The 14,712-nt window shown below is 45.9% G+C and overlaps 1 protein-coding gene across 4 annotated transcripts in view; it reads right to left on the minus strand.

The window, feature by feature from the left end:
- The window catches only part of LRCH2 (leucine rich repeats and calponin homology domain containing 2), a 55,956-nt gene extending 48,112 nt beyond the window's left edge, over positions 1–7,844 (minus strand). For 2 of the 4 annotated variants that reach the window (XM_037407700.1, XM_037407697.1), the window contains exon 1: positions 7,534–7,843. In XM_037407700.1, coding sequence (XP_037263597.1) covers positions 7,534–7,804 — 271 coding nt within the window. In that variant the 5' untranslated portion in view covers positions 7,805–7,843. Of the gene's footprint in view, positions 1–7,533 lie in introns of all 4 variants that reach the window. The other 2 variants (XM_037407698.1, XM_037407699.1) reach the window with 2 other exon arrangements.
- Between the last annotated feature and the right edge of the window lie 6,868 nt (positions 7,845–14,712).

The raw sequence follows: 14,712 nt of genomic DNA on the forward strand, positions 1-14,712 counted from the left end.
TGCTGGAGAGGAGGAACTGAGATTCAGCACGCTGGCTTTGCAACCAACATAGGCTTGAGGAACCCACTATTCTGGCTCATCTTCACTGAGCCGAGTCTCCTGGTCTACACTGGACACATACGTTGAACTTGTCTAAATTGGCAGTGCAGTTCAGGCAATTCTTGTTTTTCATGTAAGTTGTCTCCACTCACCACACTGGTTCAGGTATATGAGGTTTTTCCTGAAATCTGCACTCAAAAACTACACCAGAAGCACCGATCTAAAGGTTGGAATAACTGGGGGGCATGCCAGTGCTGATCTGCTGTGCACCAATGCAGTGCTGAAACCAACACATGAGTTCAGGGAATTCCTTGCCATATTACCACATAAGAAGGATCCAGGCATTTCCACGCACTGCTCCAACTCTTGAGTATACATGTTCAGTTATTATAGCATAATTAAAATGAAAAATAAAGAACACATCTCCAAGAGGAGGGAACCATTTACTCCTCAGATTGGTATATGAAGGGGTACATTGGCACACCAATTGCCTATACAGTCAAAAAGACATTACTATGTATCAAGGATTATCTTCCTCTCCACTTCCGAAGGAGTCTCGTCACCACAAATCTTTCAGTTTGAAATGATAAGCAGCAAATCCCACAGGAAGCTTATTTATTTCCCTAAACAACACAGCACTTCAGTATTTTGTCTAGGCTACAATTCTTAAAACAACTTACTACCAGAAAGAGTGAAATATGTTCTCCTGACAAGTTCACAAGACTTATTAAGCTTGTGTATTGTAGCACAGGGGATCTTCCTCCCACTTAAATCAGCCATTACTTATCGGTTTAATTCTGTCGATTTATTTTTTGTTTTTGAAATTGTTAAATTTCCAATTTTCAGTTTCAAATTGTATTAACATTTTCACAGAAAAGTAGTATAAGGGTAAGTAATTATCATTTGTAAATAAAGCAAAGTCTGGGTTTCTTAAGGATTACCTAAAATGCACACAAAACTCCCAAGTAAAACTTACGTTAGTCTCTGTATGCTCAGTTATATACATCCAAGCCTTTGTCCTGAAAAGCTTACAACCTAAATAGACGTAAGGCAGAGACAAAAGGTTACAACCAATCACTGTAACCAGTATTTACTACAGGACTTGTCTTTCATGCAGATAAAATTGCTTGACACTGGATAAACTAAGCAGAAACATTTTTAAAGCAAGCTAGACTGCTGGAAGGCAAAACACACTGGAAAACAAGGTGAGCGATGCAGAAAAAACCCTGAAGAAAAATGGGTAAACGAACAGTCCATGAGCACAAGTGAACAGGGTCTAGCAACAACTACGCTATGTTCTCTTGAGACACGAAGGCCACTGCTGTAGCAACTTCAGCATCTGTTCTTATTTGCCTGTGCCTCCCACTGACTCTGTCTTGCTCGTGCCAGACCTCACAGCAGCAGTTAAGAATGGCTGTAGCCGCTTCTGTTAGCTCAAAAATAAGTATGCAATATCACTGCATGTAATGATTTCAAGTGAACACTTCCATAAACCTTTTAGTTTTAGGTCAGTCTTTAATATATCAAGTTCTTGACCACTACCTGCTGGTTCCACCTATTCAAACTGTGGTAAAGTGACAAATTGAAGTAGATGTTTGCTTTAATACACAGATGGTCAGGGATTTGCTCATTGTGCAGTTACATCTGCTGGTCAGCAGCCTAACAGGCCTGAGATACAGTGTTCCTGCAAGCCTTGTAACTACAGAAACCTTCTTTGAAAAAATCATATGTTGACACTTGGGAACAGACTAATCATGTCCATCAAGCAAAAAAAAAAAACCTTTAGCTCTGTAACAGAGGACACACACACATCCCCCAACCCACCTAAAGTGCTATAGCTTCTCTGGATCCATCAGACATGGCAGCAGATTCTCCTAGCAAGCAGCAAACAATTCCAGATTAGTTGGAAGAAAAGCAGAACATTCAGAAGCCTCTCTACACTGTCATGTAGAACTTTTACCACGTAGAAGATCTAGCAAGTATCTTTGCATTTCCTGTGGAATTTTAGCTTTCAGTCTTGACTCAGTTACCTTTTTGCTAAGGACACGTCTCAAGCATTAAATGCCAGCCTTGCCAGTAGAATTTATACACTTCTGAATCAGCTCCAACAAAACTTCAAAAGTCATGTGAAGTCTACAAATTAGAACATAATTTTTACAAACAAGAAAAACTGAAAAAGCAAAGGCTCATCCTTTTCCCTTCTTGCATAAGGTTTTGCAATACAGGTCACGATCAAAATACTCATTTGCCCCATCCTCAAATAGCAAGTAACAAAGCAGAAATCTGTATCTCAAAAAGTTCTTTAGATTAATCGAGCACAAAAATATTTCAGATGTTCATTTTTTGATATTCCAAGGCACAAAAGTAGTCAACGTGATAGCAAATTTAGTTTTGATGGATGAATATTCTATACAAAAAGTAAAAAAAACTACACACTGCACATTTCTGGTAGGTCCGCATTTCAGATAAGGCTATAACATGGAATTATTCATATTTTTTTAAGATTAAGATATTACTGGTATTCTTCATAATGCAATTATGCAGGTGAACTAATAATAAGTTGTTTTAACTTCAACTCACTCAACTGAGACTTCTCCTAACTTGTCTATAACACCAAGTATTAACAAGTACCCTTCTTACTGGCCTTCAACAAGAAAGCCTCAAACATACCCATTTTCCCTTAGTCCAAACACCTTGGACAGGCTAAGAAACCACTGTGGGGAGTTTCCACAATTACTTACTTATAAACTGTGTCGCTTCCAGGTTTTGCATCGGGTATGTTTCTGACCATAAACACTACTCCCTCCACCCCAAAAAATCCCACATAATCTGAAGAAGTCATTACAGAAGAGCCACGTTTTTCAACATGTCTGATTTCTAGAATGTAATCTACATTTAGGATATCCATCATACCTGAATGTTCTTTTCTTAAGCTGAAAATTGAATTTGGTGGTGTTACTGTCACCTGCCATTACCTTAATCAACACTGGTGCCACCAACAAAAATAACTTTGTTCAGACAGGAAAATGTAATTGCTTTAGAAGTATATATTACAAAGGCAGAAACACAGTATTATAAATTAACATTCTTATGCAACTTACACGCAATATTAACTTTTTGTTGTCGTTTTTAATGCATAATCACATTCATTATTATTTATGGCCCTTCTAGGTATATAAGATATAAAAAAAATCAAAGTCACGCAAGTGACATCAATCACTCCCATCCCATACCCTCAGCAGACATACGCAGGAATTACCATGTCGAAGCCCTGCCTGTGGTGCTGGGATTGTTATGGGCCATGACAGGAGGGCTCACTCTGAAGTCATACTGGGAATACACTGGTGTTACTTCTCAGCTATATAAGGAGGTAGCAGGTGGTGAGAAATTAAAAATTTCGAAGTTAATATATTTACCAGCAGTCATTCATCTTCTTATAATTGCTTGGAGGTTCCCTCAGAATTAAAAATTGGGAATCAAGTTTTATTTCAAAGTCATAAACACATAAGACTGATGGCACCACTACATTTATCCAGAGCAAATAAACTGTTTGAGCTGTCAGTCTAGTACCTTTCATATTTACTAAATTCATGTTCTAAGAATATTTCCAAAAAAAGGGGGAAATTGCTAAAGGCACAGGCTGATTTAGTTCAGCATGGCAATATAGCACAGGAACCCATCTCGGAAAAAAAACAAACAGAAAACACACAACTCTCCAGCTAAACAGACAGTGATTACATTGATGTGATATACTCAATTACTTAGCTGCCAGGGGGCCTAATGTTGCTCACGCAGCGAGAAGCAAAATTACACACGTTAATATAATAATTGGAATATTCTATATAACTCTTGATATACCTTTCAATATCTCACGACCTATGATTTTTTTTTCAGAAATTAATTTAACAGCTGCACAAGATCTGCTTAAACAGAAAACAAATCCAAGAAAATAATAAAATAAGGGGTTTTTGGCCAAAGAGCTGCAGTGACAATTCAGTTAAAAAGAGATAAGACAAACATAAGGTCAGAGCTAAACAGCCAGATATTGCCATTATGCTTTTAGCTCAGCAGTAATTTTTGTCATGTAATTTAAGATGCCAAAAACGTGCTAGAGTATTTGCATATTATGTATTGGCAAGCCATTACATCCTAAGTTATATGTAAAACATGGCCAGACCTTAAATAAAAAAATCCCAGGGTATTTTTGATAAATCAACAGCAGCTGTATTTCAACATATACATATCTGAACCTTACTGAGAACTGAAGTTGTTTTCTTTCTGTTGCTGATTTCATTGATGTTAAGACCAAATATTCTGGATTTGCAGTGACACTGTAGATCCTACTCCATAAGGGTTTGTGATATGCAAAAGGATACATCATTTACATCCAGATTTAGTAGAGGTTGTTTTTTTAAATGTTTGTTTTGAGTACCTTGGAACCGAATTTCAGAGTCACTGACTTAGAACAGAAACTGAAACACAGCAAAGATTTTTGATCCATCCCCCCCATCTCCCATACCTCGGTCTAAATCTATAACCTTATTCCCAGGTATATTTTAATGTGAAAGAGTGGTAACTGCTACAAGAATGCCAGTAAGTAGACGACCTCCAAAGTAGTTGCTGATCCTCCATCAAGCTCTATGCCATAGTGATACTCTGTGAAGGATGTCCATGATTCACCAGCAGAATACCATTTATCCACTCATCAAAACAATTCTACACACTAAGTCAAAGTAAAGACTATGAAGCTTTTGTTTACAAGCATATTCTGAAAGACAGCTAAAATATGTATTTCACTGGATTAATTTGTAAATCAGTGCTACATTACATCAGGATTGTTACAAGATGGTACTTGTATAGAACCACATCGACTGTTTTTTTACAGCAGCAAGCAATATGGCTATTCTTGTCAGAGACTGCCCTTCAACATTTTCACATGATCTTTCATGATGAAAATGCAATGCTGAATGTAGTGACTGGGCTCTACTACATCCTAAAAGATAAAGACAAGATCACTGCAGACAACTTTTACTCAAATATGTTAAGATTCAAAATAAAACAACAACAAAAATAAAGCCCAAAATACAATTAGTAATAATTAGAAGCAAAGAAAATAAAGATCCTTGATGTACCTGTTTCAGGATACAGGAAGTCTTTTCAGTAATAGATTGCCTATATACAAAGCTTCTTTTTTAATCGTTTAGTTACTGAATATTTATATGCAGAAGTGACCTATGTTGCTGAATACATTTTTAAGCTACAAGGAAAAAAGAGCTATTATTTCATGGAACCTGCTTTTATTTTGATTTTGTGCTTTCATTATGAAATAACTAACACACTTTTACCTATCCCTATTCTGCACTGCACACAGGAATGCACACATGTGTCAGGAAAAATGGTAACGCACAAATCATTAATAAGCTTAGTACCAGACGCTGAAATTGGATTTTAAACATCAGTCCTTCACAAATTCTACACCCTACACAACCTAATATATTGCAGAAGAACGAGTACATCATTATTTAAACCTCTGCACAGATATAGCCCACAACAAAGAGCAACAGAATGAGTATTTGATAGACCAGGAGTACAGGATTGTCAGAGATGGATAAGGTACCACAATGGGCAGTCTCATTTTCAAAACAATAAGCCAGCTATTCATAACCCATGGGGAAAGAAAAGCCCCAAAACAAAACCAAAACACCCATGGAATTAATTCATGCAAACAACATTTTGGAAAGCCACTACTACTTGTGAACAAAAGACACCAGACCTCCCATTAGTATTTTATTCTAGTGCATTACTCAGAATGATCCGTTTTCATCAACTGCTCCAGCAGCAAATAAATCCAGTACATCAGAGGCGAGCCAAAAATGTAACACAACCCCCACTGAAAATGTAGTTATGTTTTCTAGGAACTGCAAAGAAAAATGTCTCCAAGTCTGGGTAAATCCAAGCTCACACTCACGGTATCTAGGCATTTACCAACACGGTGAATACATTAAGCTCCGACACGCACAGATCGGCGCACCCGCACTTGTGACCACCTTCCCGCAGAGCTGGGGGGGAGGAACGACCGGAGCACCCCAGGTAATAAAGCTTCACTGCAAGGGATCAGACACCTTTGAAGGTACAAACCAACCACAGCAGGGAGCTGTTATTGCCCAGAGCGCCAACTAAACAGCTCCCCTCGCCTTGCACACCCTCTTCCACGCACCATGTGCAGGCACACGAATGGCAAGCCCTCATCCTTGTGACACGTATAGACAGGCACACGGAACACAACGCCTAGCTCCCTGCAATCGCACACACACACAGAAAGCACCACCTTTCCCTCGCTGCACAAGCACACACAGCCGGGAGCCCCCCGCCTCACCGCAGGCAGCCCCGCTCCCCCCGGCAGCACAGGCACACGGAGGGCGCCGGCGCCCCTCCCCACCGCACGCACACCCCCCGGGGCACAATAACCCCCCCACCGCACACAGTCCCCGCACACCCTCAGCACAGCAGCCCGCTGTCCGCACGCACACACGGAGGGCGGTAAGGAGCCCCTCTCCCCGCAGAGCCCTCCCTTTGCACACGCACGCGCTCCGCGCAGGCGTACCCTCGCCCCTTGCACCCCACTTCCCCACGCACACCGCAGGAGCGCCCCTGCCTTTGCACGCACACAGCAGAAACGAGGTGTCCCCCGGCCCCCCCTCAGTGCGCAACCCCGCCATCGCACAGCCACAGCGCAGGAACGCCCCCCCGATAAGCCCACACAGCGGCAGCCGCCCCCCAGTGCACGCAGAGGGGGAGCATCCCCCCCCCCCGCACGCTCCAGATCCCCCAACCCGTCCCGCTGCACGCAGGGGGAGCCCCCTCGTCGCCCCGCTCCCGCCGCACACAAGCCTCCGCGCTGTCCCCCGTGTCCCTCACACGGCGAGGGCCCGGACCCCTCCCCACCGCCACCACCACAGCACACGCTCCAAGACCCCGCACGGACACCACGGCGGGGGCCCCGTACTGCTTCTCCCCGCCGCCGCCACAGCAGCCCTCCCACTCCATCCTCGTCGTTGTCACCACAGCATGTACCCGCCACTGCTCCCCCCAGTTCCCATCACAGCCCATCTCCCCACTGCATCCTCCCACTGCCCCCGCCGGGCTCCCCCAGAGCAGCCGCCGGAGCAGGCCGCTCCCCATGCCATCCCCCCCAACTGCCACCAGCACCACCACCACACACACCCCGCCGCCCCTCCTTTGCCACCACAGGAGACCCCCTCCGCTGCATCCCCCCCACTGCCACCGCAGCAGGGCCCCCGCACGCCCTCGCTGCCCCCACAGGGCCCCCCCTTCCCGCTGTCGCCCCCACTACCACCACAGAGGGGACGTGCGTGTTCCCCCTCGTCGCCCTCACGGCCGGGCCCCCCCATCCGCCCCACATCACCCCCGCAGCCGGGCCCCCTCGGCAGGAGGCCCCGTCGCCCCTCACAGCCGGAGCCCCCACGCACACACCTGCTTGCGTGGTGTCGCTGAGGTCGTAGCCGCTGCCGGGGAAATCGCGCAGCTTCCTCCCGCTGAGGCAGAGGATGCCCGAGCTGCCCGCCTCCTCCAGGGCCCGGTCCAGGCTGCGCACCGTGTGCGGCTGCGGCAGAGTGGCCGCGCCCCAGTGCGGCCCGGCCGAGAAAGAGAGAGTGAGGTGAGCGGGGATCCCCAGCCCCCCCGCTCCGTTGCCGTTGTTGCCGTTACCCCCACCGCCGCCGCCGCCCCCCTGCCCAGCCGCCATCTTCGCGCGGCGCAGACCAACCCCACAATAACAACAGCCGGGGCCGCCCCGCCGCCACACCGCCACTGCGCAGGCGCGGCCGAGCCAGCAGGGGGCGGGGGGGGCCGCGGGAGAGAGGCTGGGGGGCCGCTGGCGGGGGGCGTGGTTTCTGCGCGCCCCTCGGCCGCCCTCACCAATCCGCAGCGGCGTGGAGCGAAGGGGCGTGGCCGCGCCGCTCCCCAGAGGCCCCCTCCACCAATCCGCGACGGCGTGGAGCGAAGGGGCGGAGTTCCCCGAAGCGGTGCTCGCCGGTGAGGGGCCGCGCGCGCGTTCAGGGGGCGGGGCGGCGCGTGGCGCGCGAGCCGCGCGAGGGGGGTCGCCCGCGGGCGCTGCGGGGAGTGGGAGCGGGGCGGGAACGGGGCCGCAGCGGGTGCAGAGCGGGGCGGGAGCGGGGCCGAAACGTCCCGCCGGCGGCGAGCGGGGCTGGCGAGCGGGGTGCCTCTTGCAGCCGGGCCGGGCGCGGGGCCGAGTGCCCTGGGAGGCGGCAGCTGCGGGGGGCGCTCAGGGCAGGGGCCTCCCGCCAAGCGGGACCCGGAACGCCCCGGCTGGGCAGCCGCAGCGCCGGTGGAGCGGCACCCGGCCCGGCCGCGGGGGCACGGCACCGGGCCGCCTTCGTTCGGGGGAGCCGCTTGGCGCCCCTCGGGTTTCTGGCCGTATCTATGGCAACACAGACTATCGATCGCTCCTCACCTGAGCCAGATGCATCGGAGCATCACCTCTGTGTTGGGAGCTAATAACGAGGAGCGCCGGTCAATAACTGGAGAGCCTCGTTAGTGGCATGACAAAGAGATCACTAAGGAGTATCCCGTAGCAGGACAAGGGAAGTAGGAATAAGGTTGTCACCCTAAAATGCGTTAAGAAACATCCAGAAAACCCCCAAAGATGCTAACGCTCTTGGCTCGGTGTGAAAGGGGAGTGGTGAAACATAAATCAGAAGCTGATTGCAATGTCCGAGGGCCTGTTATATTAATACAATGCTACACAATTGCTGGAATACTGGCTGAATAATCATGTCTATTACTATGTAATATGTATCTGTCAAAAATTACTCCGGAGCCATAATTAAGAAATGCTAAAGAAAGGCTTATAGACCTGCATTTTAATGAAATTGCCAGGGGGTTGATAAGCAGAATCTGCTTTTGTGCTTTGATCCTCCTGAAGGTCCTTAAATGGCTTGTTTTTTGCATGCATGCATCATGACTAATTTGGGGATCTAAGGGAAATTCCTTCTATAAGCAATATGGAAGAGACTAGCCTTCCGTCAGCAATATGTCAGTGAGAGACAGCTGAGCCATTATTAGTCAAAAGAGGAACAGCCCTGCGATATTCTGTGGGTGCTATCTGGCTGAAATTCAATAGAGCCACATTAGCCAGGATCAGTAAGAAGGTACTGAAGAGTGAACGGCTTAATCCTTCGATGCAGTATTCTATGGACTTGGGGATCACAGTGTCATTGCAAATAGATCGGCTTTCCAGCAAAAGAGGCCTATATGCAAAATGCATGTGTGGTGGGGGAAGGGCTCCCATTGTCACCTGTAAATATTGTGGCTGTCTGCTTCATTGAACGTTAGCTGTGGATACTTTTGTGGGCTGCAGGATTAAAGTTTACAGATTAATATCGACAGATCAGTCTGCTGCGCCAGAGCCTCTGCTCTTGGCCTGAAAAAGCTAATTGTTCCCTGGATTCACAGCAGGAAAATCAGACAAACCTGCACAGACACTGCGGACTGCTGCCCTCGGTCAAGGTTCCAGCCGGAGAGAGTTGAATAAACTCAGACCGATTTTGGGCCAAGCGGGTATGGTGATTTCGCCTGCAGACGTGGAGCAGGAGGTACTGTGGCTCTGCAGCTGGCAGGGGTGAAGCAGAGCAGAAGGCAGCACCAGTTCCAGTAACTAAATGTTGCTAAATTAGAAATAGTGACTCTGAGTTTGCCAGTGGCTTGGCAAAGGGCCAGCTCCGAGATGCAGCTTTGCTATCCTCCCTCTGAGCCACACCACACAGCCTCTTGCTATTCAGAGCCTAATTGATCCCTGCGATGTTAGACAGAGAAAGGGGTTCAGCTTCGCTTTGTGAGAAATAGGTCTGACAAATTGTCAGAGGACTCAAAACACCATTTAGTCATGCTGGAGTTCTCTGCGTATGAGGGGCCTTTTTATCTTTAACAAAATACTCGCTGTGTCTGCAGGTGTTCCTACCGAGAAGCAAACCAAGCACGCTCAGTCTGCTCAGGCACGTGCTCACATCTTCCAATGCATTAAAGTGTCCAATACAATAGGCTAGAAGCAATGTCTGAGACTTTTTCTAACAGATAACCAAAAATCCCCCATTTGCAAACCGTCTTGAGCAAATTGCTGCTTACTCAGGCAAAAGCTTGGGAATTGATTGCAGTTCCTATGGTAATAGCTACATGCAGATTTACCTGTGGGGGTCATTTATCACCTCAAATAGCTGCACAATCAGAACAGCTGTCTGGAATGCTAAAGTCTAATTCATTTTATTTATACTGTATTTCACAACCTTTCAACAGTTCTTTCACTTCACACCAGGCTGCCCTTCTTCATTTCACAAGCAAGACCAGAGTCACTAGTCTAGTGGCAGAAGGCTCCCAAAACCAACCTTGTCTTAATGAGTAGTAAGTCGTAGCTGTGCCATCCCTCAGTTTCTTCTATAAAACAGAGATTATAACATTTTCTTAATTTTAAGGCAGTTAATATGAGTACAGGAAGAGGTGGAAACATTCAGGTGTTGTGATGAGATTGCGTGAGAGAAATGTGTTTTCTTGCTGCCACACCACTAACAGAGTCTATGTCTCAGGAGCCTGAAAACCACTGAAAATCCCCCGCTTCCATGAAGAGCTTCCACTTTGAAAGTCTTTGTGGTTACCCACATCCGCTCTAGATGAGATAAAGACTCATCAAGATATGACATCAACAAACTTCAAAAGGTAGTGTTAATGCCTAGAGGAATGAGACCTAGATAAGGCTTTGATCTATCTAACGTTCAACATGGATTTCAAGATGTGGTTACTCACAAGCCTTGCAGTGACGCAGTCTTTGGCACGGTTAGCCCAAGCCATGCTCAGAGCAAGTGTGAGAGCTGCGTGCCCATCCCGCTGCTCTGCCTGGGCTGCTCCCACACTTCTGACCCCTGCTCAGCATCATCACCCACAGCTCCAAATTTCCCCAGAGCACTGCCTGCTGGAGTGAGCCCGGCAGGTTCATCTGTACTGGAAATGTCAGTATAAAATTGATTATGGGAGCAGAGAAAGCAAGAGCGGAGCCCCTTATCTCTCCTGTACCTTTCTAATTCTCCAGAGTGTACTGCAGGCTGTGTCCCAGGTCAGGTCAGTGCATGTGATAAGCACACCAAAGCACAGGAACAAAGACAAGATGCTACCTGGGCTGTCATGTGGTGCAATGCTCCCTTGACACCTCCACCAGATTTGCAAGCCTCTCTGCCAACACAAGCTCTGGCAACACATGCTCCGGGCACCTAAGGCCAAGGAACAGGGATTGCCGAAAGCAAAGACACCCCAGAAGCTTTCAGTGTTCCTGAATTAAATGCTTGAGCTGAATACAAAGCAGATCTTTGTCAGTCTAGATTGCTGTTTGCTCTGCGAAATGAAATCCTCCTGACATGTCAGCAACCCACCTTTTTTTGCATCCTTTAGAGACTTTCCTGCTTTAAGCAGTTAAACACCAGAGCTCTCATAATGTTCTTACTATGCTTCTTTATGAGTAGCTTCAGTCCTCCTACATGTGTGAGGTACTGAGATAACAAATTCACTGTTATTTCAGCACTCACATGATCCTTGTGCCATCTCCTTGATTACTCTTTGATTCCTTCCCCCTTACTTTGCATATTAGTACATGCGCTATTCCAAGCTGACACTGGTTTTCTTCTTCAAGACCTGAAAGTGTCCACAGCTTGCCACAGGGAGTTAAAATAATCTCCAAATAACCGGGTTCAAGATTCATACTAAAATGGCCCACTTCGAAAGCAAAGCAAGCGAACCATATATTCCTCGTTAGGTCAAAAGGCAAATGCCACACTCCCTGTGGTAAAGGCTAGTGATTTGTCTGAAACACCAGTTTGAAAGAGCTAGAAATAGCTCAAAATCCTCCAGCATCTGATGCATGAATAGAAAAGAAGCAAGCAGGATTTCATCTGGCAGCTTTGGTGAGCAGTATCTGTTCTTAAAATCTTTTTGTACAGACCACAAGAAGACAGCAGATCCATTAATGAGAAGATTCCTCATACCTTTTCCATTGGGAGCATCTGATTAATTGTACAGCTAGCAATGCTTCATTGAGCACCAGAAAATACATTTCTGAAGGCGGGGGGAGGGCAGCCTTTAGCCTCAAAGATGTAGTTTCAAGTACCACTTACTCCAATTACATGCATCGGAAATACCTCCTCGTGGTGCCACAGAGGCCTTTATCCTTAACTGATCATTCTAGTGTGATTTCTAACAGTTTTCCTTTTATTCTATTCTGAAAAACTTGCTTGCCATGCAGTAGCATACTTGGCTGTTTCTTGGTAAAATTAGAAATGTAGCCCTTTCAGTGAAGGCTGGCTTGAATATTGAGACACCCCAAGAAGCAAAATGAACTAGAACTAGAACTAGAACTACTACGCGGCAGTCAGAAGCACAGATGCATGGTGTATCTGTGTATCTCGGCTTACTGGGATGTAGCTGGGCTGGTTACAGATTGCACTGCAGCTACCAGCTCCCTGTCATCCTGCTTATGTGTGTGTTGAGTCCAAGCTTGTGCCATTTCAATTGCCTTTTATCAAGTGTGCCGTGCTTTTCACAAGCCACAGCTCTGATACACAAAAGACAGTCTAAGATAAGAAGTAACTGTTGTCACCTTGTCCTAGATAACTGCACACAGGATCATCGATTGCACTGTGCTTTGATACAAATGTTAAATCATGCTGTGTATCTCCAGATCTAGATGTGCATTTTTACGGGATGACTTTAAGGATGTTCTGCATAGTCCAGGGGTACAGCTAATGGGTGTTGTAAGAGTAGTTTTGCATGTACACATACAACAGCCCTTCTCTAAATACCTTACAGTCTTACCGTGTACAGGCTGCATCTGCTAAATGTGTAAGAAGCAAATAATGGCATTTGTCATTAACCGTTAACAAGAAGTGGTTGACCTGTCAGTGAACAGTTGTTATCACTGAGCAGAGCTGAATGGTATGTGCATCTCAGCCACTTTACTGCATCCAGTCAGAACTTCTGCATAAAAACTGAAGTATCATCAATGTAGCTCATGTTCTGGGAACGGGTAATGTAGAGAAATGTTGGCATAATCTGGAGTTTCCTTTTCTCAAAGACCCTAAAGAACAGTTTTGTTCTCTTCCATCTTCCCAAGAAGATGATTTTTGAGTAGGAACGTATGGTTAAAAGACCATGTTCAGCATTTGCCAGCAAAACATAAGCCCTTCAGTGATGGTGCGCTAATTTCGGAGCAAGCTAACGAAGCTGTATGGCTACCAGCGTTCCTCATTAGGGGCCGAGAATTATGCTCCTGTAGTTCTCACCAATTAAAAGGCCTAAACACCCCCCCTTGTGGGCAAAATACAAAATATCACAAAAGTGATCCGGTTTTTGGCCCCTTGAGATAAGCAGTTGGCTATGCTTGGAGCAATTCTCATACAGGGTGGAGTGCTTCCACAACCAGAGACAAACGATGCTAAGTATTTCCTTGTCGCATATTTGTACAGCCACTCAGGCTTACTTCCCAAGAAAGAAAACATTTATTTGCAATTGCATCACGTAATTTTTGCATCATGTAGTTTTGGGTGCATTTCACTGAAAGCAAAGTCATCTTTTTGTAATTTTGTATTAAATAACTGTGATATGAGATACCTCTGGGAACAACAGACAAAGTGGCCAGCGTTAGTTTCAGGGTACGTATTTTTGTATCACGGCATAAGATTTATCACAACAATAAGTCACCACAAATTATTTAACGTGCAGAAGATTCACAAAATCTACCTAAAGACTGCAAAAACATTTCAGATAATACAAGTGTTTGAATGCTGGCATGCGTTCCCTTCTCCCACTGAGTTCTATTTTTATTTGTTTTTAGCTAAAAGCCTTCTAGGGTTCCTTGGGGGTTTGATTATGTGACAAGAAGAGCACCTGATAAATTGAAAGGCTCAGTGCCCCAAAATAACACTTGCTCTTGGTGAAAAAGTTCATTGTACCTGTGCTCTCTGGGGAAGGAATACCTGGCACCTCTGGCAGAGGTGCTCCAATTTTCTCTGAGGGCTTAGCTTGGGAGCTCGTTGCCACAGTAGCTTCTATTAAAGCAAAACAGTTCTAGAGGAAAGCGTGACAAAAATCCTTTTTTTCTTTTGTTCCTTTCTTTTAATTTTTTTTCTTTTTTTTTTTTTTTTTTAATAATCCCACTTTAACCTTTAGAAAGTCACATTGCTGACATTCCTTTCTTAGGGTGCAGGGTCAAGTTTGTCTGCCAGACACCTGCAGTCCCCTCCAGTGCAGGAGGATTGGGCTTTAGAGGAGGTTCTGGCTCTTAAGGCCTTTTCACCAAGTCCAGCATGTGTCACCTACACTGTTAATGTGAGAAATTACTGAGAACTGAGTTAATGGCAGTGCTTAGACATACTAAGCAAGTGGGACATTTGCCAAGACGTTAAGAGGTCACAGACTGGCAGTTGAGAGATAACAGAGTACATATCAGCTTGTACTTCCCAGGGGCAGAAATATGGCCTGGAAAGGTTTTATCACTGCCTTCAAAGCCATGAGCTTAGAGGAAAACAGATCATTAAACCTCTCACCTGGTGAAGTGGAATTTGCTGCAAAAGCTGTGTTGTAGCTCTATACAAAAAA

Source organism: Falco rusticolus, chromosome 14 (genome assembly GCF_015220075.1).
Source record: "Falco rusticolus isolate bFalRus1 chromosome 14, bFalRus1.pri, whole genome shotgun sequence".
Lineage (NCBI taxonomy): Eukaryota > Metazoa > Chordata > Aves > Falconiformes > Falconidae > Falco > Falco rusticolus.